The sequence below is a fragment of the Medicago sativa genome, chromosome 4 (assembly GCF_051527215.1).
Source record: "Medicago sativa cultivar Bolivia chromosome 4, Bolivia_mono, whole genome shotgun sequence".
In the NCBI taxonomy this organism is placed as follows: domain Eukaryota; kingdom Viridiplantae; phylum Streptophyta; class Magnoliopsida; order Fabales; family Fabaceae; genus Medicago; species Medicago sativa.
The window spans coordinates 100,919,611-100,940,628 of NC_140752.1; the positions used below are offsets into that span (position 1 = coordinate 100,919,611).

Genomic DNA, 21,018 nt, shown 5'->3' on the forward strand with positions numbered 1-21,018 from the left:
ATAATAAAGTGTTGTTATGTTATCTTGCATCTAATATCAAATTTTAGATGTTTGGTCTTGTGGAGTAACCTTATACGTGATGCTAGTGGGATCGTATCCCTTTGAAGATCCTAATGAGCCAAAGGATTTCTGAAAGACAATATTGTCATATCTTGAGATATTTATATTGATCTTTATAAAAATATTCCCTGAACTGGTTAACTCAGGTGACAGGTTATACTTTCTAATTTGATTTCATCAAATAGTGGATGTGGATTTGCATCGCTTACATCTTCATTCGAAAAGCATGTTGTATACTTAGTTTGCAATTACTATCGGGACAAAAATCTTGCAAGTTACTAAAGATTTTACTCTTGTTTATTTATAGAATAAAAGCTATAGCTCCACTTAAAGCTCCTCAAGAACAATAATGAAGATGATTGGAATGCTAAATCATCTTAATTGTTAGAGGAGCTATGCTTGCCACAAATCTACTTTTTTTCTCGAAGGAAGTTTATTAGTTTTTCAATCCTATTTAACAATAATTTGTTCTAATTTGTTTATAATTTAACTTAGACTTGGATATATTTTTATAATAATATATTTAGACATAAGAATGATATTAAATATATGATAACTAAATTATACATGTGATTTCAAATTCCGGATGATGATTCTAGTTCACCACATAGTACTGATCTCGTTTTTGTCACTAAACTGTATTCATACATTGGTCTTGTTGTTGTCATAGCCTAGTGTGCTGCTTGTAGAAACTTTGTTGCAGAGTTGACGTCAGTTTTTGCTGCTAGAGTATAGTTTGTGCTGTGGAGAATTTTGCCATTTTGCATCATTCCAGTGCAGTTTGCATTATCATCCTATGCTTGAAATTGTTGTTCTGCATTTTGAGTTTCAATTGGCCTCATTGAAGTCTCAGGGGTGACTAAGGCAAGGCAACTAGAGGTATGGTTGATAACAAGATCAAATAATAAACTATACCAATAGATCAACAATGTTGAGGAAAAGCTGCAAATATTAGATGGTGAGAAAAATTAAATTTCTAGTGGTCGTGTAAAACTTTCCAAAACTATTTGTGGATGTTAAAAATCCCCACAATCAAGCGTATTTTTTTGTAGTATATTTGTTGTATTTATAGTTGTATCTATAGCTTGGTTTCTCATGTATCTATTTGATTTTTTAATCATTTTTATGTTGGGTGCTTGTTATTTACGTACTTCAAACTCTTGGCACTTCTTTCCTTGTGCTTTACGTCCGTTATGAAATAGTATGCAACACACAGGAAGAGATAATTTTTTTTTTTTTTGACCGAACACAGGAAGAGATAATTGTTTAGTTAAAATCCTTTATATAATATATTGATTCCAATTTCCAACAATTCAGTCCCTTTCTTCTCCTCTTACTTATTCCCGTGTCAATCAATATATTATTTTCCGTTTGATCTTCTCGCCTTCCATCGTTTCATCAGTTTATTTGGTTTTTTTTTTTTATTCCAGTGAATATACGTTTGTTCATAGTTATTTGATTATCTCCTCCATTTGAAAATTTTAATAGTTTGTGGATATGATGGAAGTAGAGAAGTATCATTTCAATAGTAATCGTTTATGCAATATAGAGTTTTCAGATAGAAAGCCTACAAATATATAGAGTGAAATCCAACAACAATGGGACTTTCAAGAGGTTTGTGTGATTCGCCGACTATATACCTCAGACAAGACACATTGGTTAGCAAGATAAGTGGTGGAGAATTATGTGTTACTCTTTCGATAAATAAACTGAAATAACCAAATCATGTTGTCACTAAAAACACCAAGTCATGTTTTTTCTACAAACAGTTTACTCTAATATTTTGACATGTTAGAGACCAAAAAAATTGGCATGTTTATCTTTTTCGATGCGCAGATGGGCAATATTTTCATGATATAAATAAACTAAATATTAATAGGTACAATAGCAATTGCAGTCAGAATTACAGATACAAAACTAGATAAGCTGATAAAAATCTCATGATTCCGAATTTGCCAGTTGGCCATTTTCAGTGATAGCATCCAAGTTCCAGCCTCTGGAAAGAAAGAAAAAAACTAATTACACACCAAAACTAGATGAAATCAGCCAAGAAAAACAAAATTTACAAAGCTGAGTTACCTTTCTGCTGCTTCTCTTCTCAGTTCATTTAAGTGAGTTTCAACTGAAGCGCACACAACTTTGATGTCTATATTTTTCTGACAGAGCTCATTCCATTGCATGGACAAAGCATTAAGCTCATATGCGGTGTTTTGCTGACAATAGTTATTAAAAAAATGTGACTTTAAGTAAACTTAACAAGAATTTTAAAAATAACAGTGACAAGGGTGGACAGGAAAGTCATATTCACCTGATGATATTTCCTTTCACGGTTAACTTTTTCAATCTTATCATTTTGTTCCTGAGCTAATTTCTGCATTCTGAAAATAGATAACACAACTGTAACCAATGCTATACGAAAAGAGATATGTAAGTGACAACAGAACAATAGTTCCTCAAAATTAAAATCGATGAAAGAAAAAGGATATAATGCTATGAAATACAGTCCTTAAGACTAGTAATTTTGAGAGCATTGGGCTATGCCTAATGATGCAAAGGAGTCGCCTTTTATGTGAAGAAAAAGGAGTTGCTTAATGTGAAGAAAAGGGAGTTGCTTAGACTGCAATTAGGGATAAAGATGTTTGTCCCCTAGAGAAATGCCAGGAATACCCTCTTTCTAACACTCTAAAACTCACTCTCCTATTGGGTGAAACTCATGTGTTAAGGAATTAATAATATGTTGCGTGCATTTTATGTACAAGGTAACGAGTATTGTGAAGCACTGAACTAAGAAATGCTCCAAGCAAGAGACTTAAAGAATCTGCTAATAGTTTCTTTAGAAAGACACTCAAGTAAGCCTCACTCAAGCAACCAAACCAATATGGAAGAATAAAGTCAGGTTTGAATACTTGTTAATTAGGAACTTAAGGGAATATGTCTCGAGCACATCAAAGGCTGTCAACCTCAACTACCATATTTATGTGAAACATTCATATCCGCAGGATATTGCATACAACAACAAAATAATTCACCACAGTGCACTGATCTCATTTTTGTCACTAGATTTCTCCAAGAGAAAAATATGAAGAATTTCAACCATGATTGACCTTTGGATTCAGGAGAAAAATAGAAGGAAATCATTGACCTTATTCATTAAAAAATAGAATGACCCATGATAGAAGACATAGAAGTAGAAAATTCAACCTTGTTTTGAAAAAAGGAAAAATTAAAACTTAGAAGAAAAAGGTGAATAAAACTGGCTCAGAAAACCCTAAACATGAAAGTAATCAATCTACTACCATAGAAGTAAATGGCAGCCGTAAGACCGGCCTTTTATCATCATTGCCAGTTAAAGGAACAGACTTTGTATTTTGTTTGAAAATGAAAATGAAAAATATGGACCAGTGCCTCTAGTGAACTTGGGGAGGCCAGAGTCAAGAACATATTTAATGAATCAAGGTTGGGACGATGGAGGTTAATGATTTCCTTAAGAGATTTTTTCTTTTCCAGCTAATAAGGTCTTAAAGTCAAAAAAATTAATTAAAATAGAACATTATCATTCCACCAACCAGCAGGATATTGCATACAACAACCAAGGCTGTCATGCTCAAGTACCATATTTACCATGAAACATTCTTATCTGCAGAATCACTCTCAAGAACCAATTCAACAAGAGGTATATTAATCTGAGGTATGTCAGAATGTTCATGTCATGTGCTAATATATGAAATAAGCAAAATTTGATTTGCACAAGTACAGGCAAATAGTGAACAAAACATACTGAATCCACACAGCAACAAATGTGGAATTCAAGAGTTTACTCTAAATATGAGCCACAGTATAATTGGATGAACAAACGAACCTTGACAAGTATACTTCCAATCGTTGATTGTGCTGTTTCCATGCATCAGGGCCATATTTAAGCAACAACTCCAAATTTTCCATTCTGTATATTAACTTAAACTAGTTGGTTAAACAAACAAGTAGATGATAATATGAATCTTAAAACATTTATTAAAAAAAAAAAAAAAAAATTAAAGTGAAGACCTGATGGTTTGATATTGAAGAAGTCGTTGAGCTCGTTGAATAGCAAGTTTCCAAGCAGTTTCATCGTTCCATTTATTAACAGGTGGTGGTTCTAATTCATATCTGGACCTATCAAGAGAAACAGGAGGCCTACCAGCTCTTACACGCTCATACTCTCTACCAATCATTGGATAATCCTGAAGCAGAATCGTAAATCAAAACAAAACCCTAGCGGGCGGAGAAAGAGTTAGTTTGTGTGGTTAATTATTACCTGAAAATTGGAAGAGGGAAGAGGTGGAAAATCTTTGAGGAAATCAGCGGGTTTTTTGGAGCTGCGACGCATCTCTTCTTCAACGAGACGGTCGACTTCGATCTTAACCCTTGGGTCGCTGTAATCGTCGTCGATGTAAGGCAATGCATCGATGATTTCGGCGTCGGAATGGCTAGACCTACCGTAAGAAGGTGGAGCTTCAAGCATCAGAACATCACCGTTACTGCTGCTGCTTCTTCCTTCTCCCATCATGATTTACCCTTTCGTTTATAGCATTTGATTTGATGAAATGAGATGAATACTGAATACCCTTTTCTCTATCCTATAACTCGGTCTCTAGGTTAGAGACATCGTACCAAAAAAACCCGAAACCCACCCGTTTATGTATTTTTTTCCCATCATCATTTGGGCTTTTTCAATTTTTCACACTCAAAAAACCCGAAACCCACCCGTTTATGTATTTTTTCAAAAACAACCCATTTACTTCATAGAAAGTAAAATATGATCTCCTTAATACTAATAGTATATAGTATGTAAATAAAAAGAAATAATATTCAAAGAAGTAAACATTTAAACTCATTTCGGTAATTACAGTACTCAAAATCATATTTCCAGTTAAGATATCCAAACATAAATTATGGAACGTTCAAGTCTCTTTTAAAACCAATATCATATTCAAAATCAATTTTCACCACAATGGAACCAAACACATGGAACCTGATCCGAAAGTCTCAACTAGTTGAAAATTTCTTTTTCCACCCTTCTAACCTCTCCTGCGCACTCATAGTTTCCAAATTTACCCATATTCAGATTATATAATATGAATCCTAAAACTCAAAAATTCATGTGTTTTGTCATTATATTACCTTGGTTCCTATAATTTGTGTTTAAAAAGAGTTCAGAATAAACCCACTTGGGTTGGCCTAGTGGTATTGGCTTGGGACCTGGGAGTGTGCTCCTCCTCGAGGTCTCAGGTTCGATTCTCACCGGTGTCAATTTGGGTGGGTTAATTTATCTTCTTCAAAAAAAAAAAAAAGAGTTCGGAATATACAACTATAAAAAAAAAACAACAATTTATTCAAATCGACTCTAACAATTTATTCAAATCGACTCTTTCAAATCGACTCTAAATTAAACACTAACTTATAGAATATTCAAATCGACTCTAACAATTTATTCAAATCGACTCTAAATTAAACACTAACTTTTAGAAATATGAGGTATGAGCAAATTTTTATATTCTAACCTCTTTTTGCTTAAATTTCTTTAACAAAATTTTGTAAAGAAAGTTTCAAATAAAAAAATTCGTTCGTATAGCTTATCTTCGAATTTTAGACACCTCATTTATTCACTTTAGAAAGATGAACATTTAACTACTGGAAATTATACCCTATACCCCGACATATGTACTTTCACCTCTACACATTTTCATAAATTCCAATTTCACCCTTTTTTTCTTTTTGAAGAAGAATTTCACCCTTTTTTTTCTATTTAACCTTTTACACATTAATTTTTCACTCTCACTTTCAAATTTTTCAATCCCAATTCAATATGAGTTTACCCCCACATGATATTCTTCCATGTCTGCATTTTAGATTTTTATCTTTAATATATATACACCGTTTCTTGTTAAAAAAATATATATATATATATATACACTGTTTCTGTAAAATTTTAGGAAAACTCATGTTATGCTTTCCGTAAAATAGTGTTCCGGTGTTGTCTGATTTTATTCTTATTTTTTATTTTTTTTTAAAACTGAAACTAGCATTGTTTAAGGACAGAGAGAGAAATAGCCTTTGTTGTTCAAACACGCAAAAATCATTCTTTTTCTTGTTGAGTTCATAGTCTATATCATATTATTTGTTGTTGTTCAAACACATAATGCACATAGCTTAATTTTTGTTGAAGCTCCAATGACCCAAGACACACCGGATAATTTATCAAATCAGCATCTACATCAAAGGATTATGTACTGGAAATCTGTACAAAACCATTCCGGGAAGAATCAATCGGAAGACTTTGCACAAGCTTTCAGAGATATCAACGGCGGTGAACATGATTCCGGTGAACCCCTACATGAATAAGATTCCGGTGCACGATTTCCTGACAACGTCATTTCACCAAATCAACATTTCCAGAACATGATTCCGGTAAACCTTAAAAACCTAGAAAATCTCAAATCTCAAACCTAGAACAAACACATGAAAATGTTAAGAGAAAGAACATGGAAACGTTTTTGCAAAGAATACTTACTGATTGGCAGTGATTGTTAGAAGCGTTTTTCCATTGAGAGAGGGTTTATGAACGCGTAAGTTTTTTTCCAGAAAAATGTGGGGTGAATGGGTGAAACCGTGAAAGGGTGAAAAAGGGTAAACTTGGTAATTTGAGAGATAAAAATATCTATTTTTCTTTGTCCCTTCAAGATCATCCGATAAAATTGAAGCGATGATAAACGTCATTTTCCCTTGCCAACGTATACAGTGTGGATAAAGCAAACTAAAGTCCTAACTGGCCTGGCTCCTCCAAATGTCAAGTTAGAACCAATGACACGAGCATTATGAAATACTAACTACTGAATAGTGAGTGATTACACCAAAAGGGGAAACGTCATGCTATAAAAGATGAAGGCTAACAATTGACCTATAACTATCTCTTTCGAACCTCAATTAAATTTTGTACAATGTCTTGCGCCTTTTGTGCAATGAATTCGAACTTTTTGGTTTCTTTCATTTGAAATTTGAAACATAAAAATACTAATCATCACTATGCACTTGGCATATTTGCGTAGAGGAAAGTGAGAAAAAGTTCAACCTCTGGTATATTTTTAAGGATTTGGATGAACTGATTTTTACTCGGTTCTTCTAGGAGCAAAGGACACATCTGTGCAACTTGGGGCAGTGCTCTCGCCAGTGGCACGCTTGCAGTCCCCATGAGCTCGGGCAGAGTATCCACCACAGCTTTTAGAGATATCTCTACAACGCTCCCAAATTCAGCACTGCAAAAAAAGGAGAAATAATTATTTCAGATGTTTATGAAACTTATTATTTTTAAATAGTATTATCAGCCATCCTATGATGTGTTCAGAGCCTCAAAAATGGAATGCTAGTGTGCTATATGCAGAAAACTTTTTACATAATATAATTGCTGAGTGGAATAACATGTATTAGTGGAATGTAATCCAAGCATAACAATCATCGAAACACAATAGAAACATCATGTGTCAGACACCTCATTTTGATGTCCAATTAAAAAAATATATACTAACATGGATGAGACACCATTATATGGTGGGAAAGGATGCCTTTTTTAATGTATTGTGCCTATTTTTTTTTATAGTTTTCCTGCATAAATTGGTACTGTGTTCTCCATACTTATATATTTTGTGCTGTTTATTGGTCGGATTGTGATTCTAATTTTGAGATCCCGATTGGATAAACAATTTAAGTGCTTATAGCATAAGCGCTTATCCTATAGTAATTGCTTGTGTATAAGCTGTTTCAATAAAAAAAGATAAAATAAAGTCATCAAATTTCACTTCTTTTTTATCTTTTATAAAAGATGCTTATATTATTTTAACTAATAATAAATAATATATTTGTGTCGGTGTCCAACAGTTTGAATATAAGCAATATCTATATGTTTGTGTCATGTCCAGTGTCTAAGTTAGTGCTTGATAGTTGTCAAGAAACGCATCAGTCATCAGTCACATTACATGTAGAGTTCATGCACATTATTGTTACAGGTTTATCGAGTTTCTAGGTAATTGTAATTAGCCAATGCATCCAAAACAAACAAAAAATACCTTGATAATACTGCCCGTGCTTCCATCATGAGTTGATCAAATTCAGTCATATCCAATGGAACTGTGTCATTACTGGCAAAGGTTGTGGAATGTAATTTAGCATCCTCAGGTATCATATATTTTACCCAGAAATGTGGGCTCCCCCTGCTCATGAAAGTGTTCAGTATATTTGTGATGGTTTCATGAAACGTCGTATTGTTGAAGAGACTGGTCAACTGCTTTCTGCACAATGAAATTGCACATAGCCAATTTAAATTGAGTCTTAATCATCAATTAAATTGTACATAGCTGATTTAAATTGAGTCAACCGTTTTTTGCTCTCTATATGTCCGTGTGTTTACAAATATGTGTTTGTGTGAGCGGGAAGGGGTTCTACTTACTCCGTTTAAAAAGACATATTCTGTTTAACACGTGTTTCAATTCAACTTCACCGAATTAAATGTTCCATTGATACTAATACGTATTCTGTTTCTGAGAAAGGCGAATCCTGTTTAATAACTTTTGTAGATATTTAAATTTTATCAATTCAACTGTCGAATTAAAAGTTCTTACTGAAAATATAGTATACAAGTTTTCATAATTTAACAAATTATACTTCACCAAAGAACTTCAATTTAACAATAATATACTTTACAAACTTTACTTAAAAAACGATGATAAAATCACATAACTATACTCAATAGTTGGGTGGGTCGATGAAATCTAATGATTACAAAGAGATTAAACTTAGTAACTGACACAAGATTTACTCCTGAATGAATCACCAGCTTATACGTGTGTTTGAAACACAGGGTTGAGAGTTGCATAGACGTGTTAATGTTGCTGAACTTAGATTTTCATCAAGTTTATTAACTATCCAGGTAGGTTTATAATAAAAATATAAACAGTTAAACCGAAAAGAATTGGAAGCTATCTGGGCCTGTCAATTCAGATACTTGGTCAAGAACAGGTTTAAGGTTGACAAGTTTCAAACACAGACATGGCTACTGACAATTTTATGCACATTGGCAGACGAACAAAATCCTACAGCCAAAACTATTCACAATTAAGATTGTTCTTTATATATCCAAGACAAGATTTTTAATGATTGATAGATTCAATTCAGAAATTGTTAACATTCAAAATAAAAAAAAAGAACCATCACCCTTTGAGAACTTCTTTTGTTGCCTCCTCCATGTCAGAAATCAAGGCAGGCATACCATGCTGAGAGAGAAAATCAACACTTCCCAGAAATTTCTGCTGGTCGTCCCCATCAACCACGTCTCCACTATCCTGCACATATCGCAACATAGAAGAGAAAAAATAAACTTTAAGGTTCAATAATGTGGCATGTCATATGCAAATTTTGTGGAAATTATTCACATTGAAGTTGAACAAGTATGGTCAGTTGACATTAAAAGTTAATCATTAGAAGATAATAAATGCATTCCCTATAGTTTGATTGGAAAGCTTTCAAATTTCTATCTACCTTGATATTTGACCTATGCGTTGTATCAAGCAATTGAGTAGCAAAGACATCAATTTTAACTACAGAAATTAGTCCTGAATCTCACTCATTACTATTATCATATAATTTGTGCTCCCAAGCACTAGGGGGAAAATGTTAAAATTAAATCTTTCAATATATTCACCCATAATTGGTTTGCTGCTGAAATAACTTCGTATCTCAAACACTTTAGTGTGATCAATCATCCAAACCAGAGGTTTTTGTAAATAGTAATTAGAACATAAACCTTAAATCCACAAAAATGTCAGTAATCATATTTGCTCAAAATTTTGCCAGAGAAAATTGTAATAAGATGTTTAATTGTAATTTCTTTTCCATTTCTCACTCATTCTGCTAAATAGTCAGACATATTAATTCTTTCATAGAAACTCCCTTGGAAATCCAAAATGCCCCAAACTCGAGCCTTCTACTTGGATAGCTGCACTCAATAAGACTAGTACTAACAAACATTACAACCGTGAAGATCCATACTCCTAACAAGGCAGTGTTTTCAAATATGTACTTGTGTTTCTGTGGTGGAGAAAGAGCTGCATATTGTTGGTCAAGTGCATAGTTTTTTTTTTTCTGGTAGAAGAATGTCAAAGTTCTCTGTAATATGCTGTGTCTGCTGTCTCTGGAACTTTGAACTGAAGTCGAGTGGTGCTTTTCGGAAAGGGACATGACTTAATTCTTTAGGGAGACACTTGTCGGAAAGGACGGTGCCTTAATTCTTTAGGGAGTCTCTTGGTAGATTTAAAGAGAATATATAGGGGGGAGAGAGAGAGAGAGAGAGACAACAAATACACGCTAGCAGTAGAGGAAATGAATCGTAAAAATTTGAACTTAGCAATGATGCATTTCACATCCACCTGAACTAGTTTGTTTTATTGAATATATCTCAGAGGACCCTCTTCATTGATACTAATATGAAGATTATTTATGTACCAGATGGATATTTGTACACTACAACAAAGGAAAATACAAGACCTAAATGAAAATACAAAGACAGCCCATACTTTCAAGAGATTTCGGCCCACTACTCGCTTCTTCCTTGCCCTTCCTCCCTCTCCTCCTTCTAAGAGTCTGTTTGGCAGGGCACTTTTTTGAGCTTATAGCTTATGTCTTATTAGCTCGTATCACTAAAAAAGATCCCGTTTCGTAACCGTCACTTAGTCATGAGCTTATAGCTTATTTTTATGAGCTGATAGTGCTTTTTTGAGAAGCTAATTGAAGTAGCTTATAGCTTAAAGCAATAGCCTATCATCTTTTATTCCAACTTTACCCCTGTAATCTTAATTGAAAAAGATAAATATTAATTGAATATACCATTTTTTATGTCATTTCATATTTATACTTCAACCACTAATTTTACCAAACACTACATATTCAATCAGCTAGCTTATCCGCTATAGGCTAGCTTGTAAGTCATTAGCTATCCACTATTTTTTTACCAGACCGAGCCTAGTTATCCTTGCCCCCTAACAGATTCTATTTCATTCCTTCCATCACACTGTCATGTGTGCTTGGAATCACAGTGTATCCTCAAATAGGGAGTTAATCTAATATTCTCATGTTTATCCGTCCTTTCTACCTACAGTAACCTTTGCAGAAATGTGTCATAATAAAGTATATTTGGATGTTTTATATGATATGGGTTCCTGGTACTAATAGTATACTCGAAGTATCTGAATCCTAATCAACACTGAGCTTTGGTAAGAGACGTAAAACAACTCATCACACCGCAAAAGAATAGAAAAATGGTGTCACATTGAATAATCATAAGAGGAAGAAAGATGGTTGTTCTAACCATTAAAAAATTAGAGCTTTCAAGGCTTCGTGCGGTATTAATGTATAGATGCCTTCCAAGTATATTGACTTGAACTTTTGTATATAAGCTAAGCATTACGGTTGCCCAAACTGACAATGCCATTCGTGTGAAACCTGGGGGGGAAATTGCACAGAAGTATGTTTATTTATTTCTAAGCCGTATTGATTATAACAGCGAGCTGAAATGAATCAAAACAGTGACGAAGCGAAAGGCATAATAAAGGGAGTGAAGAGCAGATTCATACTTAGAATTTTGAGTCGACCCCATAAATGTAGTTTCTCTGATTGTGTTAAAGTGTTGGGCTGACCCTTTCCTTGAATTAGCCTCTCAAGAAGGTGAGAAAGATCCAAGTCTTGTGCTATCCGGCAGCTTAAGTTGTGCATAGAATGAGGTAATGTAATTGTATCAGAAATTCTTTGAATGTTCTCAAAGTGAGCTTGCATCCTATGATAGTGAATTGCGAAAAACAAAGACATGCCATCAACATTTGTTGCTTTTTATAAACAAAAAGACAGGAAGAATTGAAATTGGATATATTGACTTAACTGAGCTTTGATAAGTTCATCAGTTTGTCTCTGAACATCGAGTTCCATCTCAAGTGCATCAAGTCTTTGCCTATGAGCACCATAAAGCTTATACAAACAATAGCCTCCTCCTACAACACCGACGGAGAGGAAAATCTTCCTCCTATGTCGTCTCCAGAAATCCCTTGAAAACAAAAGAATGCATAGAAATGAATGAATAATTGAAGCAACCCAAAAGTTAGTGATTTTAGTAACAAGAACTCAATTGAATTGAATTGAATTGAATTACAACAACATTAAACCAAAGTTGTTGGAGAATTTACCTGACAGAGAACATTTTTGTAGTTGAAACTCTAGTAGTGGGTTAAGTTGAGAATCACGATTTGGAAGAAATAATAACAATAAGAAGAAGAAGAAAAAGGCTTTGGAAAACACGCCGCAAGCAACGCATAGATAGATAAGAGAGAAACAAGTGGGGAGGAAGTAAGGGTGTTTGGTTTGGTTGGGCGAGAACGAGATTACCTTTGATTGAGCTTTCGGAATCGAATCTCAGACTATGTTGTGTTGTGTTCTTCGATTTATTTGGAACAATTGCTATGCTGAGAATCTAGTAGGCAAACAAATCAAATATCAGATGCTACAATTTTTTGTTTTTTTTTTTTATTCAATAAGACATCAATTTAATTTTTTTTTTTTTTGTAAGGAATTTAATCTCGCTGTTCTATTAACATCCTCTCCAACAAAAAAAACTGTGTAAAATCTTGTTGTAAATTCTCCAACAACTTTGGTTAATCTCAACTGTAATTCAATTTAATTTTTTAAGTATATTTAAAATCCGTCAATTTTTATAATAAATGAAAATTGAAGGAAGGAAAATTTATAAATTTTGTATAGTTTAATAACTATTTAGTAATTTAACAGTTTAACATCTGAGTTCAAGAGAGAATGATACTTTACAAATTAAATTGATAGTTTATTCTATTTTGTTATATAAGTGAACTTGGAATCTAGAAAATAATTACATATATAAAATGTTTTATAAATTATTGTAAAATATAAAGATTGATTTTCGAACAGAAAATATATTTATTTTTTTAGTGGTGGAAAATATAAAGGTTGATAAAATATTAAAATTTGGCCAAAAAATAAAGTGCTAGAGTAATTTCAACCATTAGTGATATAATTTTACACGTTGAAGAAGGTGTGGTTGCTTGAGCGGGTGATTCTAAAGCACTTATATTTTCAGTCAACAGTGATCGTGTGTGTAAGAGAGAGATAAAGATCTAAGCAGTGAGCACGATGCATATTAAAATCTCATTTGAAATTGAAAATGTTCTCACAAAATTCAAATATGAGTTTTTTGATTGGTTTATAAGGCTTTTGACCAATGATAGGCACCATAATTTGATTCCTTTGACGTCTTTCATATGCACCATTGAAGAAGAAAACATTATTCATTTGTTTCGTCCGTGGTCTTTATGTGACTCGGGTATGGGTTAGACTTGTTACTCAATTTTATCCTTAACATCGTCAGGATTGATATTTTAATAACAAGCACATCTTTATGATACTTTATCGGTACATGTGAAAGTGGTGAAACTTGGCTATTTTTGAAGAAGACTTTCAACCTCCTAGCAGCCTTAAGAAATCGATAGTGTAGCTGGCTAAATAAGCTAACGGTGGCATCCAGAAGACGAAGAACACCTCGTAGGAAACTTAAAATAAAGAGCATTCACGTGGACAATGAGATTTGTACACGAAGCAACAAATGTCTAAGGAATTACTTTAAGGATGCAGATGAAAGAGTAGAGGTAACTATAAAATTTGTTAAATTTCTAAATGTCGAAGGTGAGCTCATCTAATTCGATTAATTGTAACATAAGTGTTTTTTTCTATGCAATAACGCAAGTGTACCTTGAAACCAAATGAATGGTGAATAACTTATGGAACGTCGTTTCCAACGGTTCGATATTGGGCGGAAACCCGTTTCGCAACCAAGTTCTTCTTGTGTTGAGATAAACTGCAGCACATATTCATTTACCCACCCATTGAAAACAAACAGGCTCAATCCCAAAAGAGCTTAAGATATAATTTTTGTTCACACAAATCTTCCCCTTTAACAAAGAGTAAAAATTACAACGAAGGAGAAACAAAATGTGGGATATTTGTGGATGTGAATGATATCTATTCAATAGGTTGATATTCTTGAGGATTTTAGTTTTTCTCTTAATGAACTAGACATGGCTGTTATTTTAACTCATGATGATGGACAAGAAAATATCGATATTTAGTCTTAGAGTGTGATTGTTTTAGAAAATGTTATACCCCGTTGTCACCAGCTATCTACTAATTTTTACCAAAACTGACCCTTAACTTCTTTCCTTTTCAAATAAAAGAAAAACTGAATTCGATTTCGGATGGTGGGCCTATAAGAATTTTGTTGGGCCTGTAAGGAAATGGTAAGAATTGGGCTTAACCCAAAGACAGAAATGCGAAACCCTAATCGATACACTATATAAAGCTACACTAACCCCTTACACCATTCTCCAAGCCTCTCAAATTCATTCATTCTCACACAAACCCTAGCTGTCGCTGCAACTCAATTCCACAGAAACAACCAATCATGGCTGAGGGTCTTGTTCTTCGCGGCACCATGCGTGCTCACACTGATGTTGTTACAGCAATTGCAACCCCAATCGACAATTCCGACATGATCGTCACTGCCTCCCGTGACAAATCCATCATCCTGTGGCATCTTACCAAGGAGGACAAGACCTACGGTGTCCCCCGCCGCCGTCTCACCGGTCACTCTCATTTCGTTCAGGATGTTGTTCTATCATCCGACGGGCAGTTTGCTCTGTCTGGTTCATGGGACGGTGAGCTTCGTCTCTGGGATCTCAACGCTGGAACCTCCGCTCGCCGATTCGTTGGTCACACCAAAGATGTTCTCTCCGTCGCTTTCTCCATCGATAACCGTCAGATCGTGTCTGCTTCTCGTGACCGCACGATTAAGCTCTGGAACACTCTTGGTGAGTGCAAGTACACTATCCAAGATGGTGATGCTCATTCTGATTGGGTTAGCTGTGTCAGATTCAGCCCCAGCACTCTTCAGCCAACAATTGTCTCGGCGTCATGGGACAGGACCGTTAAGGTTTGGAATCTGACCAACTGTAAGCTGAGGAACACACTTGCTGGACATTCTGGATATGTCAACACTGTTGCTGTTTCACCTGATGGTTCTCTCTGTGCTTCTGGTGGGAAAGATGGAGTGATTTTGCTGTGGGATTTGGCTGAGGGAAAGAGACTTTACTCTCTTGATGCTGGTTCCATTATTCATGCTTTGTGTTTCAGTCCTAACAGGTACTGGCTCTGTGCTGCTACTGAGTCTAGCATTAAGATCTGGGATTTGGAGAGCAAGAGCATTGTTGAGGATTTGAAGGTTGATCTCAAGACCGAAGCTGATGCTGCTATTGGTGGTGATACCACCACCAAGAAGAAGGTATTTTTTTTTACAATTCCGATGCTGTTGATATATTGTTGTTGTTGATGGGTAGTTTAGAATTAGGCATTGTTTACAATCATAATACATGATTTGTTTATTATTTGGGGGTTGTTGTTTAACCCTTATGCTCCCTGATATTAATATGTGCTATGATATGTTTATGTTTATTTTTATATGTTAATTTTGTTATGAGAATTTGTGTTGACTATTTAGTTGTGATGTTACTCAAGTGTCTCCTCTTAATTTGAAATGATTGATTCTTGTTTATTCTTATGTTGAAATGAACAATTGCTGTGTAATGGTTTTGTTTTTAACTGTTTGTTTGATTGACATAAGGCATTGTTAACCCTTGTTTTATGTTTTTGTTTGAAGAGATTGTGTTTAACTAATTGGTTTCTGTTCACCATTGAATAGAGTGATTTGCGCTAATGTTTGTGTTGAATTGTCATATGTGTGACATTGAAATAAATATTTTCTTTCAGTTTTATTTTCCTCAGTTAATACCGAACTTTGACCATTGTTGTTGAAATACTGTTGTTTGATTAGTATAATAGCAAATGCCTTCCTTACATTCATGTCATTTTGAGATTAAGCCATTTGAATTACTTTCATTTTATTAATCAATGGCAAAAACCTTTTCATTTTTGAAATCAACTTTAAGTTAATGTTCTAGCATTTGATTGTAAATAATTGATGTAAATGATCAAACGTCTTCCTTGCATTCATGTCATTTTCTGAGGTTAATCCAAAATATTTTTTAGGTTTGTCTCCTTGGTGATATTTATCATTCATGGTTTGAAATGTAATTTTTAAGTCGACCATCTAGTCCATTTACTTGATAGGCCACCATCCTTGCATTCATATCAATGTATTGTATTATTCTGGTACATTTTCTAAGTTTGCCATACTTTTTGCAACTCAACCTTTAATTAGGTATATTTTTGCCATTGTATTTCAGGTTATCTACTGTACTAGTTTGAACTGGAGTGCAGACGGAAGCACCTTGTTTAGTGGATATACCGATGGTGTTGTCCGAGTGTGGGGGATCGGGCGTTACTAATAAAGTTGCAGTAATGTTATGTTTGAATCAGATTTTATCTTTGCTTTGGATTTTTGAGACAAACTTAGTTATTGCTTTACCGTAGAAACAATTTTAATTTTGATGACAATGGCTTTGTGGCCTGCTTTATTTATTTTGAAATGTTCTCTTTGTTTCTTTCTTCCTCCAAGTAAACAAGTATAATCTTTATTTTGGAATATGCACGAAAGTTTTGTTGTGGCACAATGACAGTGTCCTGCCATGAAGCATTACATATTTATTTGCGTGATTAACCTAAATGATTCTAGTTCTATAAATACTTCACTGGAAGAAACATTTCTTCATTTCCATTCTGCTGCTAGGATGAGAAATGTTTAGAGTGAATAGCAGCGTAGAACTGCTGCACCGCTGTTCAATCGGAAAGGCTGCTTTGGTCTTGGATAAAAATAGGATTCCCCCTGTGGAACCTGAAGTATTGGAAGTATGTATGCTATATGCCGGAATATTTGAGAAGGGAAACATTTCTGGAATACTATTATTTCAATGCCTCTTTTAGCAGAAACAACTTTCACTTTCTAAATTTCTCTCTTGCGTCAATAGAATCCTACAGGCGCTATTGTTTTCATTTTTTCTAGGCTGAGGCTTTGTTAGTTCAATTCATTATTGTACAAGCAAGAATTGTAGAGGCTTTGCACCACCATTTTGCTGTGCCTTGTGAACTGGAGAAAAGAACCACTTCTTATTGTGCCACTGTGACCTGTAATGTTTGTCCTCCCCATAAATTTTCCAAGCCAACAGCTCAATTGTCCAATCAACTCAAATGTTTGATCCCAAACACATAACTATCATTGTCAAATAAAAAGTAACACGAGTCCAATTTATTCCAAGACCATTGCCATCCCTACGATGCATACATCAAAGAGACGCACATTTGAGAAGCCGAGGAGACACCTTTGCAGCCCTCAAAAGAATAAACACGCAATAGCGGCGAATCGGTATAGAACTAAACAGGTCAGAACTGCATATAATGAGATGAGATGTGTGTTGAGAGGACTATCAAATACACGCTAAAAAGATTAAAATATTAAGTGAATGACTTTTTCTAATGCACAAGTAAAATGGCCTTGCATCATGTACAAGTCTTTTTCACCATTGAATGAATAAATCATATCATAATTCTTTTGATTTAATGGTGATATTGATCCAATGATGAAAACTAATTTATACATGGTGCATGGTTTGTCTCACTTGTGCTAGGATGAGAAATGGTCCCTATAAATATCCAAAATTTTGTTTTTAGTCCTTACAAAATAAAATCACACTTTTTAGTCCCTATAAAAAAATTTCATCATCATTTTCAGTCCCTGTCAACATTTTTGGTCCCTAAAATACTTAAGGAAAATGTAACAGGGACTAAAAAGTGTGATTTTATTTTATAGGGACTAAAAACAAAATTCCGAATATTTATAGGGACCATTTACTTAATTAACCCTTAATTTTAACAAAAAAAACTAATATTTTTTTAACAAATTTTATGCTAGACTAATGTTCATTTTTTATGCTAGACTAATGTTCATTTTAAAGTGATTAAATATATTTTTTTACCAACAATTTATAATTATATAATTTAATGTCCTAACTAACACTTATTTATTTTTTAAAATTTAACCATACGTTAATTTCAGAATTATAACTGTATAATTTCTCTATCAAAAAAAAAACTATATAATTTCTTTTACTTTTAGCTTTAAAAAGTTTAGAATTATAAAATACATTATAGTTTTGCCGTGTTTATATTTGTAGACCAATCGAATTCAAATTTATTAAAATTCTCCATATGTGTGAGATCATTTAAGTATTATTTTTAATGTAAATCAACTTAACTCAAGCAGATATAAAATATCATCCAGTTAAAAGAAAAAGATATATATTACCAAAAAATAATATAAAATATCATATTATTTAGCGTGTGTTTGGTTATGCGGTGGGGAAAATTGATTTTGATTGAATTGATTTTGTGGAATTGATTTTGATTAAAAGTGAGTTGAATGAAAAGTGATTTATGTTTGGATACTTTTACTCTAGAAGTGATTCATATGAAAGATGTTGTTTGAATATTTTGTGTTAAAATTGCTTTTTGTTATGAAAATGACCAAAATGGGTTTTTCTATATGTGCATTTGAAACAATTTTTATTTTATGTTTTTTTACGAATTTCAATTCCATTTTTACGTTTTTTTAGAGCATTTCCATTTTTAGTTAGTATTAATTTTATGTCCAAGTTTAATACAGCTGTGTAAAGATTATTAAAAAAAGGTTCTACGAAAAAAGACTATTAAAAAACTATTAGTTATTCTTTTGTTTTATAAAATTTAAAAATGATAAGGCCATTGAAAAAGCCTTTCTGATAGGCTTTCACGTAACAAGAAAACAAATGGGAGCCACGACAAAAACTAGAGGTGTCAATATTATGGGCCTTGAAGTTTTGGCCCCAGCCCATATAGTAATGGGATTTAAAAATCCACAAGATTAAAAACCCACATTCATGCAAGCCCACAAATCAAAAGCCCCCAAGCTCCAAAATTTCTATAAACATTTTCTTTTAAAGTTTTTGTTTTAAAAAAAAAAACTATTTTTAAAGTTTTTTTTTAATTCAAAACAGCTTATTTATACAAAACAGCTTATTCCGATTTCATTTTAAAAAACAACTTATTCAAAACAACTTATTTATGCAAAACAACATATTTATGCAAAACAACTTATTCAAAAACAACTTATTTATGCAAAACAGCTTATTCGAAACAAATACAAAATAGCTTATTTGTGCAAAACAGCTTATTCAAACCAACTTATTTATACAAAACAGCTTATTTGTGCAAAACAGCTTATTTATACAAAACAGCTTATTCAGATTTCATTTTAAAAAACAACTTATTCAAAATAGCTTATTTATGCAAAACAGTTTATTCGAAACAACTTATTTATACAAAACAGCTTATTTGTGCAAAACAGCTTATTCAAAACAACTTATTTATACAAAACAGCTTATTCCAGCTTATTCCGATTTCATTTTAAAAAAACAACTTATTCAAAACAGCTTATTTATGCAAAACAGCTTATTCGAAACAACTTATTTATACAAAATAGCTTATTTGTGCAAAACAACTTATTCAAAACAACTTATTTATACAAAACAGCTTATTTGTGCAAAACAGCTTATTCAAAACAGCTTATTTATGCAAAACAACTTATTCAAAACAACTTATTTATGCAAAATAGCTTATTCGAAACAACTTATATATACAAAATAGCTTATTTGTGCAAAACAGCTTATTCAAAACAACTTATTTATACAAAACAACTTATTTGTGCAAAACAACTTATTCAAAACAGCTTATTTATGCAAACCAACATATTTATGCAAAACAACTAATTCAAAACAGCTTATTTATGCAAAACAGCTTATTCGAAACAACTTATTTATACAAAATAGCTTATTTGTGCAAAACAGCTTATTCAAAACAACTTATTTATACAAAACAGCTTATTTGTGCAAAACACTTATTCAAAACAGCTTATTTATGCAAAACAACATATTTATGCAAAACAACTTATTCAAAACAGCTTATTTATGCAAAACAGCTTATTCGAAACAACTTATTTATACAAAATAGCTTATTTGTGCAAAACAGCTTATTCAAAACAACTTATTTATACAAAACAGCTTATTTGTGCAAAACAGCTTATTCAAAACATCTTATTTATGCATAATTAAGTTGTTTTGAATAAGTTGTTTTTTAAAATGAAATCGGAATAAGCTGTTTGTATAAATAAGCTGTTTTGAATAAGCTGTTTTGTACAAATAAGCTGTTTTGTATAAATAAGTTGTTTCGAATAAGCTGTTTTGCATAAATAAGCTGTTTTGAATAAGTTGTTTTTTAAAATGAGATCGGAATAAGCTGTTTTGCATAAATAAGTTGTTTTGAATAAGCGGTTTTTAAAAAGTCATTCTAATAAGTTGTTTTGCATAAATAAACTATTTCGAATAAACTATTTTGCATAAATAAACTGTTAAGAAAAAAATTATAATACGGGGCTTTATTAGGCCCACAAATAAATAGATTTTATAGTGGGCTTGGCCCCAAATAATTCTTTTTAGGGTTAATTATGTTTCTAGTCCCTGTAAAATAGCGACCTTGTAAGTTTAGTCCTTACTTAATTTTAATAGCATTTTTAGTCCCTAATTTTGTTTTTTTGCCCTGAGTATTAGTCCCTACTCAATTCAAATTTGTTTAATTTATGCTTAAACTCTTAAATTTTTGAACAATTTTTTGCAGACTTGTTTAGAACATTACTAAAAGTTCCTCCGCAAAAAATTATCGCAAAATTTGATTTCTACATCCAGATTTTATTACTTTTTATCTTTAACTTTTGTCGTTTTAAAAAATTCATATTTAATTCATTTCATGTCTGAAAATTCT

At 32.9% G+C, this 21,018-nt stretch overlaps 3 protein-coding genes and 1 non-coding gene across 4 annotated transcripts; 1 reads left to right on the forward strand and 3 right to left on the reverse strand.

The window, feature by feature from the left end:
• Window positions 1–1,765: 1,765 nt before the first annotated feature.
• On the reverse strand, window positions 1,766–4,707 carry MOS4 (modifier of snc1,4). The gene is made up of 6 exons (XM_085706726.1): window positions 4,355–4,707; window positions 4,105–4,280; window positions 3,920–4,003; window positions 2,369–2,438; window positions 2,140–2,273; window positions 1,766–2,056 (listed from the first exon to the last, which is right to left on the reverse strand). The coding sequence occupies exons 1-6, from the start codon at window positions 4,604–4,606 to the stop codon at window positions 1,999–2,001; spliced, it is 774 nt and encodes a 257-aa protein (XP_085562852.1). The 5' UTR covers window positions 4,607–4,707; the 3' UTR covers window positions 1,766–1,998.
• LOC146934774 (small nucleolar RNA snoR113) lies at window positions 3,314–3,405 on the reverse strand. Its single transcript, XR_015009270.1, has one exon. It is a non-coding gene; the product is annotated as a small nucleolar RNA snoR113 (small nucleolar RNA).
• A 2,237-nt stretch (window positions 4,708–6,944) lies between the features above and the next one.
• On the reverse strand, window positions 6,945–12,598 carry LOC146934775 (peroxisome biogenesis protein 3-2-like). The gene is made up of 7 exons (XM_085706725.1): window positions 12,321–12,598; window positions 12,020–12,181; window positions 11,718–11,917; window positions 11,453–11,586; window positions 9,304–9,431; window positions 8,160–8,381; window positions 6,945–7,352 (listed from the first exon to the last, which is right to left on the reverse strand). Exons 1-7 carry the CDS (start codon window positions 12,332–12,334, stop codon window positions 7,121–7,123), a joined length of 1,092 nt encoding a protein of 363 aa, XP_085562851.1. The 5' UTR covers window positions 12,335–12,598; the 3' UTR covers window positions 6,945–7,120.
• Window positions 12,599–14,545: 1,947 nt separating this feature from the next.
• Window positions 14,546–16,784, forward strand: LOC146934776 (small ribosomal subunit protein RACK1). The gene is made up of 2 exons (XM_085706727.1): window positions 14,546–15,496; window positions 16,458–16,784. The coding sequence occupies exons 1-2, from the start codon at window positions 14,621–14,623 to the stop codon at window positions 16,557–16,559; spliced, it is 978 nt and encodes a 325-aa protein (XP_085562853.1). The 5' UTR covers window positions 14,546–14,620; the 3' UTR covers window positions 16,560–16,784.
• The last annotated feature ends 4,234 nt before the right edge of the window (window positions 16,785–21,018 follow it).